Source organism: Xenopus laevis, chromosome 1L (assembly GCF_017654675.1).
Source record: "Xenopus laevis strain J_2021 chromosome 1L, Xenopus_laevis_v10.1, whole genome shotgun sequence".
Taxonomy (NCBI): Eukaryota; Metazoa; Chordata; class Amphibia; order Anura; family Pipidae; genus Xenopus; species Xenopus laevis.
The window spans coordinates 22,208,611-22,234,541 of NC_054371.1; the positions used below are offsets into that span (position 1 = coordinate 22,208,611).

General features: G+C 39.3%; 1 protein-coding gene across 1 annotated transcript in view; it reads right to left on the reverse strand.

Moving 5' to 3' along the window:
- The window catches only part of poln.L (polymerase (DNA directed) nu L homeolog), a 79,674-nt gene that overhangs the window by 13,002 nt on the left and 40,741 nt on the right, over positions 1-25,931 (reverse strand). The window contains exons 20-23 of the mRNA XM_041583744.1: positions 15,298-15,380; positions 10,479-10,607; positions 5,307-5,417; positions 2,419-2,497 (exon numbers count right to left, since the gene is read on the reverse strand). Coding sequence (XP_041439678.1) covers positions 2,419-2,497; positions 5,307-5,417; positions 10,479-10,607; positions 15,298-15,380 — 402 coding nt within the window. The remainder of the gene's footprint in view (positions 1-2,418; positions 2,498-5,306; positions 5,418-10,478; positions 10,608-15,297; positions 15,381-25,931) is intronic.

The window sequence follows — 25,931 nt, forward strand, 5'->3', positions numbered from 1 at the left end:
ACAGTTTAAAAGTGAATTGCCATTTAAACTGCTAGTCTCAGTTCTCACAAGAGACCTGCTTATCTTAAATAGTTACAATTTACTTATCTTAAATTGTTATAACGTATCCAAGTGCAGCTGCTGAGTGTTCTGAGCTCTCTGCTAAAAGGGCTCTTATTTTAATTAAGTTTCAGAAACGTATCTTTTTCTCAAGTCAGTGCAGCAGATCAAATAGAAAGTTGGGACATTTCAATAAAAATCTGGGTCTGCGGGCTGAGCTGTCAAAATCAGCACTGTCCCACAGAAAACGGGACAGTTGGGAGGTATGGCAGGTTAAGAAAGGGAGGGTTAGTGTAGAGCCCAAGCCGACTTTTGGTCGATTCATGTATAACTAAGCTCTGTGTGATGAAAACTCACCCTGGTGGTCCAGTGGGGTGGCAGGGACGCCCGCCGCCTGGTGCTGCAGTGTCAGCCGGCTGAAGTCCTCTGTCTTAGGGTCGCGCGGCGCACACTTCCGGATTTATTGTGTGCACTGACGCTGGTGTGTTATGTCAGTGCGCAATGGTACAAAATTTTAATATATTTAAAGGGACCTTGCCCTGTATTTTTTGCCCGTTGGTTTGGTTCCTGGGTGAATTCCTGTTACTTAATCTGTTGTTTGAATCCTGTTTTGACCCCTGCCTGCCTGACTCTCCTTGACTTCTGCAATCCTGACCTTGGCCTGTTATCCGACCATTCTAAAATCCGTTATCTGACCCGTGCCTGGCTTGACTCTTCTGATCTGATCTTCTGGTTTTGACCCTTGCTTGTCCGACTTCTTCGCTTGTACTCTGTCCGCCCGACCCGGCCTGATTGACTTGAACTGAGACCTTCTGCCCAAAAAGACTTTGCTAACGATCATGTCCTTCTGCTTGTCCAGAACCCTTAGCTTGGCTTCTCTCTTAATAAGACCTGGCGGCATCCAATTAGCGGAGGGCTCCTCCCGAGATGAAAGGTGGCTGTTAAAGGCTGAAGCAAGAGCCGAGATCAGGGAGCCTAGCATTGGTTCTGGATTTTGGGTACCGATCATGACACTCTGCCCTTGACAGCCCTGTGCAGCAAGCAAAAAAAGCCAACACAGAGCTTTGCCTACAGAGGACAACATGGGCAGTGTTGAATTCTAACCCAACAGCAGAGAGAATAATGAAGAGGCTTACACTTCGCAAAAGGAGACACACTGCTGTATATTCATATACAAATTTATGTTCTCCAATGTGAAGCTTTTAGTTGGTAGCCTCCCTAAACAAAAGTTTCACCCTCCAGGGATTTGGAGAGTTTGTACACGGCTTTTCCTCATTCCCTTAGGATCCAAGTACCTATTAAAACTCAGCAGGGCACCTTTTTTCATTCTCCGATGAAATGTAATAAAAGGTGAACACATCGGACACATAGCCAAAGGGCTTTGATAGCAAAATCCCCCTCCATATAGAAACAACCCTTGTGCAAATGGTGCAGAGAGAAAGATGCTTTTAAAACTTGAAGAAAATTAAAGCAAACTGCACATTTCATTTTACGCGAGGGTATATATCCCACCTAACAAATTTGTAGCACACACTTTGAATTTCTGTCACACCTATTTAACTGGATATTTATACCGCCAGATATATAAATCCTTAAAACGTGTTTGCCTGGGAATCTGTACAGCACAAATACCCCTGGTATGCAGGACATCACACTGTGCTAAAATCCAATTACAGGGTTCCAGTGTCAGGATTGTCGATGGTCACAACTCAGCGCAGAGGATTGCATTTATTGGAGACGAAATCTCATACACAAAAAAGATCAGTTTACTTTAAATCCAGAAAAATGGCCATTGCTTTAAAATCATTCATAATTTTTTTTTTTTATATCGGTCAATATGTAATTTCTGTATCGATTCCGTCTTCAAGCCACCTGTTAAATTAGTTATGACTGCCACCCCACCCTGTGACCTATTGAGTCAGCTGCAACAAAACTATATTTGAAAGATGCTACTAGAGTTCAAAATAAAAAAGTTGGTGCACGGATTGTTTCATACATTCTGGCCATCCAAGGCTTCTGTAGCATTGACATACCATGATGTGATGGAGCTGCAGCTCCTTGTCATACCCATTCCAATACATTTACTGATGTCATTGCCAATACAAAAGGATGGATTTTGTCTGGCCAGATGGATAACTGTTTTGCCCATAGACTGAAGTCTGCCCAGTATGTTTCCCATTATGGAATTAACAAAACCACCTGTAAAAAGTTTAGTGACGCCTTAACTCCATACAAACAAATTTAAAACCAGTTCAAATGTGTAATGAATATACAACGGAAGGTTGCTTACAGTTACATTTTGTTTCATTGGGCAGCTTTATATATTTTGGGTTTACTTCCCCTTTAAAATAATTAGCATGTAATACGACATTCACCAACCTGGAGGCTGAAGCCGAAGCGGATGCTATTGATGCAGCGATTTTAATCATGGCCATTTTGCACAGATCGGCAGCGGACCCTGTAATAAGAATAGTTTGATTTATTATTTATCTGACCAAAGAGTAAAACTGAAACATGCATAAAGAATATTTAAATTAGGGTTGTCCTCAGAGGTTATACTAGGTATTAGTTGTGATCTTATTAAATTCAGAGTTGTGGCTAAGCTTCAAGGGATAGTCATGCTGCTGTTTCCACCTCTCGGGGTGGAAGTCCTCGTTTTATTGTCATGTGTTTGAAACTAATTATGATGAAATCAATTAATTGTATCTATTGTCTAAACAAAGCCCCACCTCCTGCATTGTGGTCATTTGAATCCTAGAGCAGATATATCCTATTTACAGAACTTTAAAAGGTTTCTTTCCAATGAATTTAGAAGGAAAGTGAATCGGATTTCAGTGTTAAAGGATGTTAAAGGAGAACTAAACACTTCAAATAAATATGGCTAAAAATACCATATTTTATATAGTGAACGCATTGCACCAGCCTAAAGTTTCAGCTTGTCAATAGCAGCAATGATCCAGGACTTCAAACTTGTCACAGGGGGTCACCATCTTGGAAAGTGTCTGTGACACTCACATGCTCAGTGGGCTCTGAGCAGCTGTTGAGAAGCTAAGCTTAGGGGTCGTCACTAATTATCCAGTAGAAAATGAGGTTGGTCTGTAATATAAGCTGATGCTACAGGGCTGATTATTAAATTCTGATGCAATTGGTTTCTGTGCTGCCATGTATTAATTATCTGTATTAATTATTAATCAGCCTTATATTGCGACATTTCTATTCTATGTGTACTGTATATTGTGAGTGGGTCCCTAAGCTCAGTAAGTGACAGCAGCACAGAGCATGTGCAGTGAATCAGCAGAAAAGAAGATGGGGAGCTACTGGGGCATCTTTGCAGAGACAGATCTTTACTGGGTTGTGGTTGCCTTGGGCTGGTACAGAAGCACAAAACATAATGCACAACATTTCTAGCTACGGTACTTCTTTAGTTAGGCTTTAGTTCTCCTTAAAAATTAGCATTTCCTTGAAATTTAAAATTTTCAGTATAAAAGTGTTGGAATCAATTGAATGGGTTTGCTATCCCTTTCCAGGAAAACGAATACATTAGTGATTACATTTCACTATGAGTAATAAACAAGGCAGGAATTCAACTGATATTAAATAAAAAAAAAATTCAATGCAGCATAATTTTATGTCCCTGAGGATTTCCTAAACAGTTTAAAGGTCTGTGACATCTTATTTCACTGATCACTTTTTACTGTTTCTAACTCCATCTGCAGGGACAAAGATCATGGAGACAGATTTAAACAGATAAACTGGGATTCTATTTGGAGGATTATTTTGCTGCAGCCACTGGTTCTACAGAGTCGGAGAAAGTTTGAATTAAACAATACAAAAACTATAAAATCCACATTAGATTACATGACAACACAGGACCCAGTGCAGTCTGTATATTCTGAATATTAATCTTCAGATGCTGTATCAGCTTCTGGCAGTTATTATTTGACTTATGCTGTTTTGATAATATATGGTGATCCCTAAGCAGCCCAGATCACACTGAGCATGTGCACAGTCTTGGTCACCCAACCTGCACCTGGCCCAACATGGCTCCTTTATTTAAAGACCCTCGCCCGCGGCAGTCGCAAATCTATAAATGGAGGAGCCGGAAGCCGACAGTGTTAGGTCGCGGGAGGGAAGAGCATAAGGAACTGCTCAACCGCGACCCGAAGATTTGATGCGGGTTTCTGGCTGGGAACCTCTGACCACTGACACAGTGATCCGTGTCATGTTAATTCTAGCCTTTGAGAAAAATGTTGCTACCTAATATGCAAAACATTTTTTACAATGGAAAACATAGACAGCCCAGCAAATTCAGAACACTCACACTTACTCACTAAAGTCATCCATTCAGGCATACAATTGGGATCATTTATTAACACTGGTCAGATCTTTACCTGGGTACTAACCCATGGCAACCAATTCAATTTTGCTTCCATTGTTATACCTGCAGCTGGTTAAGATAATGCTAATAATTCATTGAGTGCTATGGGATATTGAACAGGTGCAAATTTGCCCAGTAGTGGTAAATAGTGATGAGCGATTTTTTTTCTCCAGCCATGATTTTTTTTGCGATTTGCCGAGAAAAACGGACAAAAAAAAAAATAAGCCCACTGACTTTAATGCATTTGGATAAAAAAGTCGCCATAAGAAAAAAGTCCATTGACTTTAATGCATTTGGAGAGAGAGAAGTTATCTGGGACGAAAAAATTGTCATGCGCATAAAAATGGTGACTTCAATGCGTTTCGTAAATTTTTCGTCGTCTCGTGAATTTTTCTAGACAGATTCACTCGCTCATGTATGTATATTTTTATATACAGTATATATATATATATATATATATATATATATATATATATACACATATATATACATACATATATTTTATATACTATATATATATATATATATATATATATATATATATATATATATATATATATATATATATATATATATATATAAATATACTGTATATAAAATATACATACATACCGGTACCATTTTTAGAATGTGGAAAGAAATAACAACTGTTGTCATTAACATGAACACAGATTAATGGAGTATTTCACAGATCTGGAGTAAATGTTACTTTGAAGTTGTAAACCACAGCAGCTAATCAGCACATAGCTTTGTCTAGCAACAACAAAATGTCAAATGTAAAGAAACTGATCGCAGTAATTTTGAATAAACCAGTTTTGTGAATGCCCCCCTAGTTTGCACGACAGAAGAACTATTGTGTGTATTCTTTATTAGTGAATGTAAAATTTACCTTGAATGACAAAATTGACAGCTTGTCTTTCTGCCTGTGTTCTCAAAGTGAAGTCCTGTGCTGTGATGTGTGGAAGGGGCCTTTTGCGACCCATTAGTGATACCACAAATCCTACGGACACAGAGGGAAATTGCTAATCAGCACGCCCAGGAGATAAAGACAAAATACACTTCAACTCATGTTTTATAAGAAAATTTCCAGACACAAAAACATTGGTGTTATAGGCGGTTCACAAGAGTGACAGAAACATGGTCAAACTGCACTGGTTTTTGCAGTCACTGAAGAGGTGTCTGAAAAGATCCTTCATGCCTTTTATAACTCAATACAGATACTTTGTTTTACTTTTGATGCAGAAGAGTAGTGTAGAATTTTATGCAACCTACATCTCAGTTTCATTACAGCAGTGGTCCCCAACCAGTGGCTCATGAGCAACATGTAACTCACCAATCCCTTGGATGTTTGTAGTAGGGTAAAATTGAAAACTGTTTTAGTATAAAGTAGTTAATGCAGATATTTTCAGGTTAACCACCAAGGGGAGCTAGAGGGTAGCTGTTGCTATGTAGAATCCACGATGGGTAGAGGAAAGGAAGTGATAAAAGGGAAGGTTGCAGGTAGAATTATTGAAATGCATCATTGGAAGGAAAGAGAGCAGCAGTAGAGTCATTCCCTGGAAGAGATAGTGACTTTGTTAGTGAGGAAGCTTGTGGTAACTAGTATGCTTTAGTGGGCATAAGTGTCTGAAAGAGTGAGCTCCACTTGACAGTGTGCAGTCCAGTGAATGTTTAAGATAAAGGCCCAGGGGATAGAGCCCTGTCGGTGAACTGCTGTACTGATTTGTGCCCTAATGAATAAAGAAGGAACTGTTTGAAAGTGGTTTTAAAGGAGAAGGAAAGGCTAAAATTAAGTAAGCTTTATCAGAAAGGTCTATATAAATACACCAGTAAACCCTCAAAGTAATGCTGCTCTAAGTCCTCTGTCAAAAGAAACACAGCATTTATTTGCTTTTATTGTGTACTCATGGGCTTCTGTATCAGACTTCCTGTTTTCAGCATAAACCTCCAGGACAGGGCTTGAGCATGCTCAGTTTGCTCCTCTCCCCCTCCCTCCTACCATCCCTGCTGTAATCTGAGCTTTCCTTCTCCTTTAAAGCCAGAAGTGCAGTTGTAGTCCCCACCATTGCCCCGTATTCAGTTGTGCTTAAAGGAGAAGGAAAGCTCCAAGATGGTTTATTGCCAACAGATTAGCCACAATAGTGCAAGTTAGAATGCTATATTTATTCTGCAGTAGTCTTTACCATACCTGAGTAAACAGCTCTAGACACTCTCTCTGTTTGTTTAGGATAGAAGCTGCCATATAAACTTGGTGTGACATCACTTCCTGCCTGAGTCTCTCCCTGCTCACTTACAGCTCTGAGCTCAGATTACAGCAGCGAGGGTAGGAGGGAGGGGGAGAGGAGCAAACTGAGCATGCTCAAGCCCTGCCCTGGAGGTTTATGCTGAAAACAGGAAGTCTGATACAGAAGCCCATGAGTACACAATAGAAGCAAATAAATGCTGTGTTTCTTTTGACAGAGGACTTAGAGCAGAATTACTTTGAGGGTTTACTGGTGTATTTATATAGACCTTTCTGATAAAGCTTACTTAATTTTAGCCTTTCCTTCTCCTTTAAATGAGACATTTTCTCTCTTAATAGTTACCCTTCCACCAACCTCTGTGTCCCTCTCATGCATCTGTTCATAGACTATGTAGGATTAAAGACAGCAATATGGTGAATGAATAAAAGGACCGCAAAAATATTAGTTTGCTGTTTCAATAACAAAACTGTCAACAAAAAACACATGAAAAAAGTTGGTTCGGTGCCTTAATTGAGCTGCAGCTGAATTACATAATGCCATCCCTGTTATCCAATAAAAGTGGTTTTACCTCTAATAGAAAGCTATGGTGGAAGGAAAAATGATATAGCAAATCTCTCAGTCCCTAATAGAATCAAACTCATGTTGAAAGTTTTGTCTAAAATGCATCATCAGCCCAATGCAATGTCTACTGGGATATGGGTACACAAATGCATATATATACAGTATTTTACAAGGGTCATATTTATAGGTAATCTAAGTACCATCTCCTGAACTGGAACATGGCTAGGGGTCACAAACACACATTGAATACTAACACTAATCCCTGAGCTATATGTAGTCTAGGACTATATGCTAGTGTGGTGTGATGTCATTCTTAAATACACTTTTACATTGCCTGCATACAGCAACCATAATAAAGCAGTGAAGTAGAATGTTAGACCCCCCTACCACACTTCAGCTGAAAGAGCTCTACAACAAACCCATAATATCTGTTCTTTGTTCATTTTGATCTATTGGATCATATATATCTAAGGAATCTTTGTTACTATATTTTGTTTGCGGCTTCACATCTACATAACTAAGCACTGATAATTTCTTCATTCCCTTGTTTCACCTGCAGGAGGTTAGTTTTATCACAAATTTCTCTGGGCAGCAGGGGCCTACCGATGAAATTTTTGCCCTCAGCCTACCGGTACCTTAAACTGGCACTGATCACTGTTCTAAATAAAGTGAATATACTGTCTTTAAAAATTCTACTGGTTTCAATTGTTGTTACTGTCATGCCAGATTTAAAAATGCAAAGCCAAGTAACAACATTATCCTTAGAGTAGTCAGTCCTTGTCCTATGCTATGGCGGCACACATAAAGGTTCCCAAATTTAGGGGCATGAATTATTATGGGTCGAATAGTAAATTCGAATTCTCTTTTTGGTCAAAACTCTCAAATTTGAATTGTGAATTATCCAAACTCAATTAGAATTTTAATTAGAATTTCGAGATTCATCAAACCTATTTCCTGGGAATAATTCGAATTCGCCACCTAAAACCTGGCGAGTTCACGTATAAGTCAATGGGAGAGGTCCATTGACCCATATTAAGATGTTAACCGACTTCCTGACATTAGTGTCGGAGAAAAAACTCAATTCGAGATTAGTCGAATTCGATTTCAGTTTTCGGGTCGGTAATATTAGTTCAAGTTTTAGATATTCGATTTTTTTCCCAATCGAATTTCGAGTATATTAGAATTTATTAGAATTCAAAAAAACTGGAATTCCAAAATCGACCTTTGATAAATGGGCCTCTTAATAGGCACATTGACGTTGTTTAGCTTTTAGTAGGGGTATGTGTTCCATGTTCTTTTGTTGGGAACCTCTAGGGATATTTCAGTCATTATACCCCTACACTGTTGGTTTTATACTCTAGTAAATCATGGAAAATCTGTCAATTTAAAACTCAGTAAGCAATACAGGCCTTAAAAAATGTTCACTAAAGCCATAATAACCATTAAATATTCATAATGCCTTGTGATCAATAGGGACTGATTTAATTGGGTTCATGAATTTTGCAGTGTGTCACAAACATCCATTTTACTGCCTTCCCTACACCACAGATGCTTAACAGAACCTTATTTGGCTTGATTTCATTTATTGAGATATACAATCATTATCACCAAATTCAAGTGTGTCAGTAATATTGTAATTTTGCAAAGAGGAATTATTAGTACAGCTATGGGATCAGTTATCTGGAAACCCATTATCCAGAAAGCTCCGAATTATGGAAAGGATGTCTCCCATAGACCCCATTTTATCCAAATTTTTAAAAACAATTTCCTTTTTCTCTGTAATAATAAAACAGTATCTTGTACTTGATCCCAACTAAGATATAATTAATCCTTATTGGAAGCAAAACCAGCCTGTTGGGTATATTTTATGCTCACATGATTTTCTAGTAGACATATGGTATGAAGATCCAAATTACAGAAAGATCCGTTATCCAGAAATCACCAGGACCTGAGCATGTATAACCGGTCCCATACCTGTATTTTGTGACACATTGTGAGTTTGTAAATAACCTGAAACCTAACAAAAATTGAGTGGGTATGTAATGGACAACTAAAGCCAGTAAGAAACATAGGGGCAAATTCACTAAGATTCGTAGTTGCGCCAGGCGCAACTTCGCCACGCTTCGCCGCACTTCGCCAGGCATAGTTTCGACAGCGCTCCGCAAATTAACTAAAATCCGAAGTTGCGCACAGGGGTAGCGTAAGGTTGCGAAGTTGCGCTAGCGTTGATTCGCTAAGTGAAGCGAAGTTACGCTAGCGAAGGTTAATTTGCATACGGCGCCAAATTCAAATTTCAATGGAGGAATACGTATCAGCACTGCAAATGCCTAGAAAACCTTCAAAACATCAAATAAATGTGCCCACTGTATAGGTAAGTTGCCATGAGTCAGGAAATGTAGGGGGGAAGGAGGGGAGCCCTAAAAAATTTTTCGATCTTTTTCAGCCTATCACCCATGATGTAGAAAACACGCCAGCGTTTTTTGGGACTTAGAAAAATTTTTGACTTTTTTTGAAGCAATCCCTATCTACTCTATTGCGCTTCGCCTGGTCTGAGGTGGCGAAGGAAGTCTAGCGTAAAAGGTAGAGTTCAGTACATGGCGCGCATTAGTGAATTTGCGTAGTTACGTCCGTAGCGAAAATTCGCCAGGCGTAAGGGTGCGAAGTAACACTAGCGAATCTACGCCAGCGTTCGTTAGTGAATTTGCGAAGTAACGAAAATGCCCAACGATAGCGAATTGACGCTAGCGTTCGGCGCTTAGTGAATTTGCCCCATAGCTTGATTATTATTATTATGGCTTAGGGATGCTGTACCACTTTTTATTTCCTTCAGCCCCTATGTCATTTAAGACAGGGCTGTCCCAAGCAAATGCCTCTTAATTTCCAGGATCTTGTGGTACATCCCTCCTCTTCCTCGCCCAGGAGCTAGCACACATTTACTGCACTGCTTCAGGTTGCAGAGTGCACACCAGTTCCCTGCCTGCTGGCAGAATTCACCTCTGAAGAACAGAAGTTGGGGAAGCTGGAGTATCCTGAAAGGTAGCAATCTATTTCCTACTTACATTGTAGGGGGCTATAAGCTGTAGAAAGATTCAGGACAGCCCTACTCCACATAAATGTCACTTAGCAAGTTGCCCCACACTTGATAAATGAGCCCTTTTATGTTTCTATTTTCATGGGGGGCAAAGAGTTAAAGGGCTATTATTAGCTACTGGCTTTAGTTTCCCTTGAAGCAAGAAAAATGATAACGTGTCCCTTACCTGTTTTCTGGCACTGCTGTATAATTTGTTGAGCAAACTCCGACACTTTATATTTTTTGAGAAAGCTTTCGATAAATGTGTTGGCTTCACTTGGTGTGATACCCAGGTTTTGTGAAAGGCGTTCCTTACCTTTAATATAGAAACATAACAGTAACAATGTCGTAACTCACGTGAATTAACCCTGTATTATCCCTCCAAGCTGAACGATTACCCAACCGAAGGTATCACTGTGTAATGTACACATACAATTTATATAGATAACAAATAACCTGATAAATGTATTCATCGTGTATAATCATCTCCTGTGTTTCAGACACATGAATGTTGCAACCATACCACCTAGTTCTCAGTAAGCTATATTAGTTATATACAATTCTGATGTATAGTTCTAGGTAGAGTCAAGCAAGGCCTGGCCTGGAGGGAATGTCTCATTATGTGAAACAAAAATAACAAAATCAAGAGGCAGGGTCATAACAATGTATTGCTGCCCCCCAAATCACCTCATCACAGAGGCTGTTGTGTGGCCTTTGGATACAGTATTGCTATGGTAGGGGAGAAATTGAGTTGCAGGACCTCATCAGACCCCTCTTCCCTCAATCTTCTTGGTCTGCTCCTCCTATAATTCCTTCCATGTCCTAGGTGCTGGTAATGTCAGGGTTCTATGGCACTTAATGCAAGCTGCATGTTTGGACATGTGAATAACATCAATAGGTATTTGCCTCCATTTTTGCATACCTCCCAACATTTTGGAAGTAAAAAGAGGGAGAAAATTTTTTTTTCCACATGTAGCGGAGCAAATTTTTTGACCACACCCCTTTCTGTGGCCACACCCCCTAATTACCATGCTCGTTTTACAAAATTTGGCAGGTTATGAAAGTTTGAAAATATTTCTCCTTATCTAAACTGGTTTTTTGTGTCTCAAAATTGTTACAACGTATCTTATTTGCACCTGTTAGCTGTTCTGGGCTCTCTGCTAAAAGCCAATTAAGTGAGAAACTTTGTTTCTTTTTCTGGCTGTTCAGAGCAGAGAAAAGAGGGACTTTCCAGTACAAATGAGGGACTGCGGGTTGAGCTGTCAAAAGAGGGACTGTCCCTCCGAAAAAGGGACAGTTGGGAGGTATGTTTTTACATGCCGCATTTGCGGCCATAATTAAGGCTGGTTGACTGCAAGTTGTCCTGTTCATCCAGCTTAAAAATCATGCTGCCAGTTTGGAAAGAAAGTAAAATTGGTGTTTTACCTTATCGTTAAGTGTACTTGATGGGAACATCTACTTAATAACTGTAACTACTATGTAACCCTTCTATTTTATGGTCTGCAATGTCTCTATCATCTGCTCAATAGGAATCATAACAAAGCCTTTCATAAATCTATTTCAGCTGAATTTACTTGAGAGATCAATAAGTGTAATACTACATCGCATGTATAATTTAGAGCTAAACCATACTGCAGTGTTGGTTTCTAACATTACTATTTCTGGTACTGTAATCAAACTGGCAATTATGATCATAAAGCAAAATTAAAAATGATGATATAAAAACAAAATAATATGGCCCTAAACATGGTTTATTAGTCATGTCACCGTCATAAGCCAATGGACATATTATATCCATGGCTTATCTGAAAAGTCAGCATTGTGCAGCAAACGTAATTAAAATAGCAATAATATGCCATTTCATGTTTTTACTCTCTGTAGTCACCTTGGAGACCATGACTTGATCAGATCTATATGTCACCATGGATTCTATATGTGTTGATCATATGCATAATAAGCATTTAATCATATGTTGAGAATTATATTCAAGGCCAATAAACAATTTGTCTAACCTTGCTTTCCTAGGATAAAGCAAGTGTCAAAAGTAAAGAACATTTTATATATCTCATGGATTTCCGATTCTCCTACTGGCAAAACAATCAGATATGACATTATGCCAAATGCAAACTGCATTGATCCGTTAATCTTGACCAAAAGATCTCAGGGGAAGCTGCTGATGCCCCTTCAAAGTGCCGAGGTTAGGCATCAGCATGTAAGACCTACTTTGGATAGATCTGTGATCCAATAAAATCATAGAGAGGGCTGTCAAAACTAAAACCGAGGAGCCTGAGCAGGTATGGGAACTTTAAATCTCTAGACTCTGATTCAATTCCTGATGCTGACTCTTGTGTCAACTAAATGTAATCTTGTCCAAAAGCAAAGAGAGCTGCTGATGCCCCTTCCACATGCCAGGCATTAACCAGTAAGATACTAAGTTTGCATAGACTGTCTGTGATCCAATGCAGTCATAAAGTGTAAAGCCCTAAGTCTCATTCCTTTGTCAATTACCTGTGTCATTTTATCTTCCTATTGTAAGCTCTGTGAACTTTGGTTAAAGGGCACCTATCACAGCCAAAATCAAACACATATTAACAATCTGACCAGTACAAGCTAAACACGTTTAATCAAACTACATATATAGTTTTTTGAAAACACTGCAGGTTTTAAAAAAATCCCTTACTTTGTCAAATGGTTTCTTTCACTGAGGGAGGCCATATTGAGACTCTAACAGAGACTCTAATGTGCAAATTTCAGGAGCATGCTCAGATTGTAACACTGCTTTGAGTATTCTACCCAGAATGCCTTGTTTTAGTAAACTCCTCCACTAGAAGAATCCACTAGAAGTGCTGCCACCTGCTAACTTCCAGCAGGGGGCAGCACTACTGTACAGCAGCTAACACACAGGTTTGGCTGATTTGAAAATAGCTTAGAAGGGTTGATAAGCAAACAAGGAATTTGAACTGAGCATGTGCGAGATTTCAGAGCTACAGTTGGCTGGGAAGATATAGGTAGGAGGAGCCAGTGAAATCCAAGATGGCTGCCTCAGCTAGAACTGCAGTGGAGATAGGGGAGATCTTGCAGAAGGAATAGTGAGCTGATCATTTACATTATACAAACAATTCTAACTGTTTTAAAAATCGGATTTCTTGAACTTTCACATAGTGTATTTACTTAGTAAATGATTTTGGTCATGATTGGTGCCCTTTAAATCATCCTGAGTACCACCAGTAAGGCTTTATATAAAGACAATACATATTAATACAGACAATAAATAATAATCCTCATACAATTGCCTTTGCTGATTCCTATCTTGGAGTCAGGAAGGAATTTTTCCCCCTCTGAGGCAAATTGGAGAGGCTTCAAATGTTTTTTTTTTTGCCTTCCTCTGGATCAGCTGGCAGTTAGGCGGGTTATATATAGACTTAAAGGGATACTGTCATAGAAAAACATGTTTTTTACAAAACGCATCAGTTAATAGTGCTGCTCCAGCAGAATTCTGCACTGAAATCGATTTCTCAAAAGAGCAAACAGATTTTTTTATATTCAATTTTGAAATCTGACATGGGGCTAGACATTTTGTCAGTTTCCCAGCTGCCCCAGTCATGTGACTTGTGCCTGCACTTTAGGGTGGGATTACTTTCTGGCAGGCTATTTCTCCTACTTAAAGGGATACTGTCATGGGAAAAAAAATGTTCAAAATAAATCAGTTAATAGTGCTGCTCCAGCAGAATTCTGCACTGAAATCGATTTCTCAAAAGAGCAAACTGTTTTTTTTATATTCAATTTTGAAATCTGAAATGGGGCTAGACATATTGTCAATTTCCCAGCTGCCTCAAGTCATGTGACTTGTGCTCTGATAAACTTTAATCACTCTTTACTGCTGTACTTCAAGTTGGAGTGATATCACCCCCCTTCCTTTCCCCCCCCCCCAGCAGCCTAACAAAAGAACAATGGGAAGGTAACCAGATAACAGCTCCTTAACACAAGATATCAGCTGCCTGGTAGATCTAAGAACAACACTTAATAGTAAAAACTACACATCCAGTTACATTGAGAAGGAAAAACAGCAGCCTGCCAGAAAGCATTTCTTTCCTAAAGTGCTGGCACAAGTCACATGACCAGGGTCAGCTGGGAAATTGACAAAATGTCTAGCCCCATGTCAGATTTCAAAATTGAATATAAAAAAATCTGTTTGCTCTTTTAAGAAATCGATTTCAGTGCAGAATTCTACTGGAGCAGCACTATTAACTGATTAATTTTGAAAAAAATGTTTTTTCCCATGACAGTATTCCTTTAATGTAACTGAATGTGTCTCAGTGGGACATGGGTTTTTACTATTAAGTGCTGTTCTTAGATCTTCCAGGGAGCTGTTATCTTGTGTTAGGGAGCTGTTATCTGGTTACCTTCCCATTGTTCTGTTGTTTGGCTGCTGGGGGGGAGGGAGGGGGTGATATCACTCCAACTTTTAGTACAGCAGTAAAGAGTGATTAAAGTTTATCAGAGCACAAGTCACATGACTGGGGCAGCTGGGAATTTAACAATATGTCTAGCCTCATGTCAGATTTCAAAACTGAAAATAACAGAATCTGTTTGGTCTTTTGAAAAATGGATTTCAGTGCACAATTCTACTGGAGCAGCACTATTAACTGATGTGTTTTGAAAAAAACATGTTTTCCCATGACAGTATCCCTTTAAGGTTGAACTTGGACGTGTGTATTTTTTTCAACCTAACTAACTATGTTACTATGTACAACAGGCAGAATAATTTTCTCTTCCCTTAGTTATCTCCCACCTGCCACCTTAGCTACTTTAATGCACTTGTGTTCTGGACAAAAAAAACTGCTGCCTATAACTGTTGCGACAGAGGATTTAGGGGGAACTAGCAAATCATAAAGTGCAAATAGCAGGCTACTGAAAAATACCTTTGAACTGATAAATATACACAACGATCCTTACGATCTGCATAACTTCCGAGAACTCAAGAAAATTCGTAGTGAAATTGATACCTGCTCCATAGAGTACTGAGTAGACTATACGTTTTGCTTGTTCTCTGTCTAATTGCGTTACATTCTCAGGATCTACATCTCTCCTGTTTAAAAAAAAGAAAAGAGCAGGAGCAAATATATCGTAACAGAAATACAAACTAAATAACAGAAGAACAGAATTTTTAGCAATTTAGAAAAGATAAGGAACAGCTCTTTTCAAAGCAAAAAGAAACAATGGAAGAAATACTTAGGGTCAGATTTATCAAGGGTCGAATTTCGAGGGGTTAAAACCCTCGAAATTCGACCATCGAATTGAAATCCTTTGAATATCGAATTTGAAGGATTTAGCGCTAAAATAGCATTTGATTGATCGAATAAAAATCGTCCAATCGTTTCAAACGATTTTAGAGATCGATCGCAGGATTTTTATTCGATGCCAAAAACTTTAAAAAATGCACTGGAAGGTCCCCATAGGCTAATATAGCAATTCGGTAGCTTTAATTTGGCGAAGTATTGAAATCGAAGGATTTTTAAAGAAACAGTACTTCGACTATCGAAGTACTGTCTCTTTTTACTATCGATTTTTACTTTGAATCAAAGTCGAAGTAAGTTCGAAGTCATAGTATCCTATTTGATGGTCGAAGTATCCAAAAAATTACTTCGATATTCAAACTTTTTGGACTTCGAAAATTCACTCGAGCTTAGTAAATCTGCCCCTTAGCGTTTTCACAAGGATCAATGGGAGGCAGTCACAAATATGTTCATATAAAATGATTCATTGTATGAAAACAATACAATTCTGCAAAAGCAGGATTTATGCAATTTGTTATTTCTTGCAAATTTTATGTAAGGAATAAATGGTGCATGCAACTCTAAAACCTTGCATTCACTTAATAATTCATTTAGCACGTGCTCAAGAGCTTCTTGTGAGATATTGTTATTTTTCTGATCTTTCTATATGTATTTGGCCATAAGCATAAATCCCCTGTTCCAAGGCCACTGTTTGCCCATGCCTAATAGTGCTTTATGTACTCATTCCTGACCCCCCTTCATGCTGACTGGTGTTTGATTTGTGGTTTGTCTGTGTAGGTGTATGATTTGTGGCATAGGCCAGGTCACACATGAGTTATTGTAGGTATAAAACTCTTCTCATGCAGCTGCTCCAATTTAGATTTCAGTGTTTATTATGGGTCTATGCAGGCATTGCCCAAGTCTGGTTTTCTGAATAAGCTTGGTCTTTGTTTTGACTAAGTGTTTGTCCTTTAATCCTTCCTGGGGTTGGCATTTTATTGGACTTGCTTGTATGTCTACTTCATAAACCCTGGGCTAGGTCCAATTATTGCTCCAACTGACTTTAAATGAATTAATTCTCCCCAATCTCTGTCCATCTGTTGCCTCAGACCTCTGGGGTAATACTGGGTTAAAACTGCAATTTTAGTTGCTTGTTGGTGTTTTCCATTTTCTGGATCCACATTCTCTGCCTTTACCTCTTCACCCACTGACAGATGGGGAATGCAAAATTTGGAGTCACTTATGTCGATTCTCTCTTCCCGGTAACAAGAATATAAAATACAGTCTTTCTTGAAACAAACTGCTTGCATGTAGCCCTCCATTTCCATTTTACCCCATAAACATATGGTCATGTAAAATAGATTTATTTTACATTAATATATATAAAACATTTATCTCTAATTAAAATGATCTTTTCCTACTATTTTGTATGTTTTTCCTGTTGGCTGTGGATACAATATTTTTCCCCAAGACCTCTCAAAATCAAACTTTGTTTTCTTTTTTACTCTATTTTCTTATATGTTGCATGCTTATTATGCTTTCATGTGTTCATCTGTCTACTGGAGGTACATTTAGCCATTATATTCACTGAGAATATTGTTTTTATACTAAACATTGTTTTGTATTGTAAAAAAAATTTGCTGATATTTCCTGTACCAAGGATTTTTTTTTGTGCTGCAAATGCTTAGCTTCTTATAGACCATTCGTTGTAAGTTGCTTTTGGGAATTAAAACATGTTGAATTCTGTGTATACAGGTGGATATAAGGGATTATCCTGTACCCCAGAATTCTAGCATTCGTTTAAACATTTGAGTACTAGGATCACATAGGGCTATCCCTCAAAAGTCTGCCAGAACCCAAACCAATCACTGCAGGCAACATTATAGGCTAGAATGGAAATCCTCAACCTTTTTTACCCATGAGTCCCATTCAAAAGTAAAAAGAGTTGGGGAGCAACACAAGCATGAAAAAAGTTCCCAGGGAAACCAAATAGGGGCTGTGATTGGCTATTTGGTAGCTCTTATGTGGACTGGCAGCCTACAGGAGGCTTAGCTTGGTTTGTCTGTACACCTGGTTTCAATGGAACCAAAACTTGCCTCCAAGCCAGGAATTTAAAAAGAATCGCCTACTTTGAGGCCACTGGGAGCAACATCCAAGGGGTTGGTGAGCAACATGTTGCTTATGAGCCACTGGTTGGGGTCCACTTAGCTCAAGTGTTTTTGTTCTACAGCCTGATAATGTATCGTGTCATTCCCAAAACCAACTCTCCATGCCCTGTTAAATATAATTAAAGCCTTTTTAAAACCCTAAGTTCCCTACAAAGGCCTCCTGCCCCCTCCAAACTACAAGTTCGGAAATAGCTCACAGGACAATTATGGGAAGGTAGCAAACAACTGTGAGAATATATCATTATTTCAGATACAGATACAATTCTATGTTCTGTAAAGCACTTTTCCATCAGAAGCTCCCCATTAAAAATATCATCATACCTAACAGTCTGACATTTTTTTCTGTTAGCTTTCCGTGATTACTTCCATGCTCAACTATTTCCCGCTTGACATATCAGACAGCCTTCACTTCCAACCTCAAAAACCTCTTTCATCTATATTGAAGTTCAGTTCTTTCTGTCACAAAGTAGATGGTTGCTACATGGACAGCAAACACAAAACAAAACAACAGTAGGACAAATATGGTGTGAGCAGCCAAATAAGGTTCAGGGGTCCGAATGCCATTTCCGTCCAAGCAAAATTACATACTGCTTAATCGTAAATCACAACATGAAAAGGCAATTTCCTTGAAATTTAATGCCATCTGGTCTGTTTATATCACTAATGAAACTGGCAAAAGATAGAATTAATCATTGGAACCGCATAAGTCTTTGAATTGTTCTGACTAAAGTACATCATGTAAAATACGGGGTCAACTCAATGTTGCTGACAATTAAATTTTTTGTTTAGTTTATAGTTAACTTAATATCAATAGTGAAATCCAATTATGTATTCTGCAGTTGTTCATATTTTTTTTTTTTTTCAGTTTCAGTATTTGGCTATGAAAACCCACCTGTCTGTCTAGCCAAGGTCTACATACTGACAGAGTATAATGATGTCAACAGCATTACAACAGTACATCATCAACAGGGCCACCATCAGAAATCATGGGGCCCCATACAACAACATTTTGTGGGCCCCCTGGTCCCTGCCCAGCCCAGTCCCCAGATCCTGCCCACCCCACACCATAGTAAAAAAGGCCACACAGACATCAGTGCTAAAAACTGTAAAACCCCCTCACACACAGGCAGGGTCAGAGTGGAGCATTTGGGGCCCACCAGGTTCCAAACATCCGGGGGCCCAAGCGCATGAGAGAACGTAGGCGCACAGTACACATGAATAACCGCCGGCACACGCCATACACTGTTTTCTTTTGGCCTGGGGAGTGGTCCGATCCCGCACACAAGTTGTAAAAAGCCATTGGTGGTCAGGACCCCATTATACATTTTAAAAAATCATTGGCGGCCAGGGTCCCACATAAAAGTTTTTTTTAAAAATTGATGGTCAGGGCCCCCCTACAAGTTAAAAAAAATCATTGGTGGCCAGGCCCCCCCATAACTTAAAAAAAAAGCATTGACGTTAGTCTTTTTGCAGCTTCAGCTTCTTTCGTGGATTCGGTTCTTTTTGCGGCTTCAGGACTTCAACTTCGGGTATTTTAGTGGCTTGCGGCCTTTGCTCCGTTAGTGGTTTTGGTGCTTTGGGACTTTTCGCAGCTTCGGATCTTCGGCGCTTCAGGTCTTTGGGTCTTCCGATCTTCAACTCTTGGGAATTTGGAGATTCGGCTGCGCGGCACTGTCAAGGGGGGCACCTGGTGGCGGCCCTGATCATCAATATTGTTTTCCGCAACACACAGCTCTTTTGGTAGGCACTGACTTGCAATGTTCCTTGATGTTGTTAGTCTACCAGGTCCATCTCTGTCTCCTTGCTGGGCAAGGCATGACTCCTGCCTACCCTGTTCCTTGACTGTCCCCAAATTAATTGATAGGAGTATTTGTGAACCTAGTGTCCTCATGGTCTTAGCTTCCTCCAAAAAGAAATGGTAGTTATTCCTGCTCTGGAGAATTCACGGCTGGTGCTCCTGGATGTCTCAACTTGAAGGACAGCATGGGTTTTGCTGGCTGAAGAACATGGTTTATACATAATTATTAAACGTATTTCCTTGCAGTGGCATTATGTGATTTGATTTAAAGATTTGGTAATTTTCTTGCTCACTTAACATAACTTCCACGGTATAATTTTCTAACAACCGTCTCCAAAACTACAAATTTGAAAATGCAAAAACTTGTGGTTATTTATTAATAGTTGAGTTGTGTTTTTCCCAAACACTAAAAACTTTCACTAAAAATTTGAATTTTTCGGGATAAAAAACTAACATTTTTCATGATGTATTTTGCCCCGAAGCTGCTAAAAGTCCGAGAGATTTTGTATGGACGAATGGTCAACTATGTAAATATAAATACAGGATGTCCTCCATGGCTGAAAAACAGAGCTGTCTCACCTGAGAAAATTACAATTAAGTATTAGCACATTTTTCCAGAAACAATGTTGTGAAAATTCCCACACCAACATGCTGTTCATTTGAGCATCACCAAGGAATTACAGAAAATGACAGATAATTTGCAGATATGTGCTAACCCAATGTCTTCAGTGAGATTGTGTTCCACTTAGGACAGTTATCAGCTGACTGATTATATGAAGTTAACTAACAAGCAACCGTTACCTAATCTTGTAATGATAGTTTATTGATTTTCTGTTCCCCATATTACAAATATTCTGTACTGTGTGCTACTGATCTGTGCAGTCAACCCGAAGAGACGCAAGTGCAGTGCCATCTCTGATTAATATCAACCAATCCGATACAGAAAATGTACCTGCAAATTGCTATTTCTAGTCATTGCTCGGTTTTCAAAAAAGTCATAGAATTTTGGGGGGACTGATTTTATTGTGGGGCACACTCACGACAAGCCAAATAATACCTCATGGCAGATCCTGATATTCATTATGATCCTAGAAGACTTAAATAACGAATTTGACTTGTATGTCCCTCATATTCCTGTGTCAGGCCCGAGAATGTCCATAGAGATGAAATGCGCAACCAAAAATATTTTCCACTGATTCTTCATGCTGCAGCCATAGTGATCTATGGATCATGTTATGTCTCCTATAAATTATTTAGCATTTGCAGAGAAAGCACTGATAGTTGAATGCATATTGTGCTTCTGCAAGAGCAGTCTTTGCATAGGTTATTTTAAGAATTCATGTTTTAGCACAGATTTAAATACTTTGCAACTAACACTAATTGCACACGTTTTAAGTCACACTCTACAACTCCAATCGCTTATTTATAGAGAATTTTACTGTCTGATAAAAGATGGGCAGCTGTAGACTTGCTCCAGTAAGAAAAATGAGATAGCTTCAAAAAAATTTAGGACATGCTTTCTCCAAATACCTGCCCTCCACGAGCATATCAAACTGTTACCCAAGTGCCATTAGCACAGTTCATCATCTATTTTCTTCCCACCTCATATTCTCCATCATTTTTTCAGTGCTCCTCTCTACTAGTTTATTTCCATGTTAAGCTCTCCATCATCATGTCATCATTTTCCTCCTCCTTTATAGTCTAATGGCCCTCCTACATTGTATGTTGGCTCCAAGCTGGGAAACTGGAGTACCCAGAGGAAACTCACATACAATCTCCGTGCCCAAGCATACATCAAACTCAGAACCCCAGTGCTGCAAGGCAAAAATGCTTCCCACTGAGCCACCATGTAGCCAATTAGGTTCATAGCCTTCATCAGTATGAGAGTGGATGGAGAACATCAGGAGAAGAGAGATCAAACATAATGCATAATATTAAGCAGGGGTGAAACTTTCCCTTGCTTGTTACAATTTATACAGGAGCAGTGGCCAGCTCCATGTTGTTGCTCCCACCCTTTCCAGCTATAGTCAGGTGATCCCACTGGTGGCCAATAAAATGGCAACCTAGATTTGGAGTTTTACTTTGAAAGCAGCAAGTAAGTTCCGGGAAAAACGTAGCCCCTTTATTAAATGTATAATGAAGGCCTAGGGCAGCAGGATTTTAGGGGGTGGCATGCCGCTCAACCACATCCACATTGGTTTGGAACCTCTGGGGCTGCTCAGGAGATACAATAGTTTTTTTTAAATCTCCCATGTGCCAATTCCCAATGCTCCCGACCTGATGATAAAAATTTGTACATGTGCATAAATGAAGGGGGGCAGGGGTGACGAATGGCAGCTGGCCTAGGGGTGCCCACTATGTAAATCCTGCCCTGGCTCTTCTGCTGATCTTTCTGACTACTTTGCTGAGCTGGCTGACTACTGTTACTTTGTATCAACAGCCATCTGTCCTTAGCCTGTATCCTCCAAACCCCACAATTCCCTGCACACGTGATTTCAATAAGGAAAGGAACATCCCAGTGAAATGCATTGTGGGTTATGTAGTTCCTGCATGCTGTCTGTAAACTGTGGAGAAGTTGTTACAATTTGTAACATCAGTGTTTAGTCCCTCCTTCCCTTCCAGAATTTCAAATGATGCAGAAAGAAAAGAACTGTTTAACAGCTGGATTTCAGCATAGAAGATGGCATTTATTTATACTTTTTGAAGTAACAGGTAACTGTGATGGGTATATTAGGGGTTTCTGTGTTATGTGGGCCTATTTATCAAGTTTTGGCTTGGAAGCTGGAGTTCCACTTTAAAGAGTAAGGCATTTTTTAGTATTGTAAGGCACAAAATTTTTCAATGTGCTTAATATATTAATAATGGGTTGAGTGCAGAAGACCTCTTGTATAATGGATAATATGCATACCTATTGGTGCAGCCCACAGTTGAAACGTTGGAATTATCACCACTTTCAAGGTGATGGTAGCTCCAGTTTTCCCCTGTGTGAATAGGTATACTTGTGTTCCTTATAACAGACTGGATAAGTGTGAGTGTGATTGCTGATACTGCCTCATCTACTTTACCTTATTAGAAAGCAAACAGTTAAGGATTCTTCAGGTATTGTGATCCAAATTATGGAGAGATCCTTAATATGAAAACCCCCAGGTCCTGAGCATTCTAGATAATAGATCCTATATCTATACCAGAATGTTCTTCCAGATGCTCTGGGGGAACAGACTGAACAGAGTAAAAAGAGGGGGTGACATTCCTGCAGTGGAAAGAGGTAGGTCTAGGGATGCTTTGTCCAATCACCTTCTTTGGCACCATTTTCTTAAAATTTAATTTTGGGAATCTGAGTTTCCACGGCACATCACTTTGGGGTTAAAAATGGAATTTGAGTTTTAGGGAAATTTAAAATCTCTCTAGGAAAGAGTTGTATAGATTGGTGCTTGATTCCTTTTTTTGTTTCTGCATTAAGTTTAAAAGATTGCCCTACTATAAGTATGGGTGATTGTATTAAATTTTTACCAATGCATGGTTTGCATTTCTAGGGAAACCTTTTGTAACGGGGAATTTGAGTTACTTGAGTACTGTAAGTTTTTGCTACTTTTTTAAATTTCTTTAATAAAAATTCCTATACCTGTACCAGAATTCAAGCAAATACATTTTATTGCAACATATTCATACCATCACAGAACCTCCTTTAGGATTTCATCCTTCTGATGAGAAGATAAGCTTGATGCATGGTGTATATAACTTATATTATTGCCCTTTATTTAAATATGAAGGAAACACGTTACATACACTAGGGATGTAGCGAACGTCGGAAAAAAAGTTCGCGAACATATTCGCGAACTTGCGCAAAAACGCGAGCGGTTCGCGAACGGTTCGCGAACCCCATAGACTTCAATGGGAAGGCGAACTTTAACATCTAGAAAAGACATTTCTGGCCAGAAAAATGATTTTAAAGTTGTTTAAAGGGTGCAACGACCTGGACAGTGGCATGCCAGAGGGGGATCAAGGGCAAAAATGTATCTGAAAAATCTGCCTGTGTGTGCTTGGAAGAGATAGTGTAGGGGGAGAGCTGTTAGTGATTTCAGGGACAGATGATAGTAAGTTTGCTGGCTAGTAATCTGCTTGATACTGCTCTGTATTGGAGGGACAGAAGTCTGCAGGGATTTGAGGGACATTTTAGCTTAGGTAGCTTTGCTGGCTAGTAATCTGCTGTTCTCTTTAAACAACTGCCATACGTTGACCTTGTAGGCATTGTTTGCCCAGTTTTTTTGGACGCAGCCACTGAAGCACAGTTGCCAGAAAAAATATGCCATATAAATGCTGAAAATAGTCATTTTTCGCCATACGTTGACCTTGTAGACATTGTTTGCCCAGTTTTTTTGGACGCAGCCACTGAAGCACAGTTGCCAGAAAAATTATGCCATATAAATGCTGAAAATATAAATTTTTTTGGTTGCAGCCACTGAAGCACAGAGGCCAGAAAAATTATGCCATATAAATGCAGAAAATATGCATTTTTTTGGTCGCAGCCACTGAAGCACAGTTGACAGAAAAATTATGCCATATAAATGCTGAAAATATAAACTTTTTTGGTTGCAGCCACTGAAGCACAGAGGCCAGAAAAATTATGCCATATAAATGCAGAAAACATGCATTTTTTTGGTCGCAGCCACTGAAGCACAGTTGACAGAAAAATTATGCCATATAAATGCTGAAAATATAAATTTTTTTGGTTGCAGCCACTGAAGCACAGAGGCCAGAAAAATTATGCCATATAAATGCAGAAAATATGCATTTTTTTGGTCGCAGCCACTGAAGCACAGTTGCCAGAAAAAATATGCCATATAAATGCTGAAAATAGTCATTTTTTGCCATATACGTTGAGTCAACGTATGGCAAAAAATGACTATTTTCAGCATTTATATGGCATATTTTTTCTGGCCTCTGTGCTTCAGTGGCTGCGGCCAAAAAAACTGGGCAAACAATGCCTACAAGGTCAACGTATACACTACTACAGCGGTGGATACGGATTACGTAAAATATATTATGGCTGCTTGAAAAAAGTCACTCCGGTGTTTTTTCTGGAGACGGTAATATTATGGATATTTAGACAGAATGTGAACAAGGTCACACAGCTAGATGGCGGGTTGAAGAAAACACTGTGCAAATAATGCCTACAAGGTCAACGTATACACTACTACAGCGGTGGATACGGATTACGTAAAATATATTATGGCTGCTTGAAAAAAGTCACTCCGGTGTTTTTTCTGGAGACGGTAATATTATGGATATTTAGACAGAATGTGAACAAGGTCACACAGCTAGGTGGCGGGTTGAAGAAAACACTGTGCAAATAATGCCTACAAGGTCAACGTATACACTACTACAGCGGTGGATACGGATTACGTAAAATATATTATGGCTGCTTGAAAAAAGTCACTCCGGTGTTTTTTCTGGAGACGGTAATATTATGGATATTTAGACAGAATGTGAACAAGGTCACACAGCTAGATGGCGGGTTGAAGAAAACACTGTGCAAATAATGCCTACAGGGCAAATAATGCCTAAAAGGTCAACTTATACACTACTACAGCGGTAGTAAAATAAAAAAAAGTAAAATAAAAAAAAAATGAATATTAAAAAAAAAAAATTAAAGTTGGTGCTGCTGAACTACTAGGAGCAGCAGATTAGCACACCAGTCCCACTCCCCAACACTGCTAGACTAATAGCACTGGGCTCTTATAGTAGTAGTAGTAGTAGTAGTAGTAAAACAACAAAAAAATAAATAAAAGCAGTCCTTACAAGGACTACTGTTATTGCAGCAGTCAGCAGATGAGATCAGAAGCAGGACAGCTGCCCACTGCAGCTACATACAGAGCACTGCAGTAGAAGGTAGATTACTAGCCAGCAAAGCTACCTAAGCTTAAATGTCCCTCAAACCCCTGCAGACTTCTGTCCCTCCAATAACAGAGCAGTATCAAAACGATTACTAGCCAGCAAACTTTCAACTGTCCCTGAAATCACTAACAGGCAGCAGCTCTCTCCCTACACTATCTCTTCAGCACACACAGGCAGAGTGAAAAAACGCTGCAGGGCTTCGGTTTTTATAGGGAAGGGGAGTGGTCCAGGGGAGAGCTTCCTGATTGGCTGCCATGTACCTGCTGGTCTGGGGTGAGAGGGCAAAAAAAAGCGCCAACAATGGCGAACCCAAAATGGCGAACGTCGCGCGACGTTCGCGAACTTCCGGCGAGCGCGAACACCCGATGTTCGCGCGAACAAGTTCGCCGGCGAACAGTTCGCGACATCTCTAACATACACTAGTGTTGGGTGAAAGACTGGAATATTGTAATGAATATCTGTGAGATTTAGCCAGATAATACAGAAAGAAACGAGAAAATCCA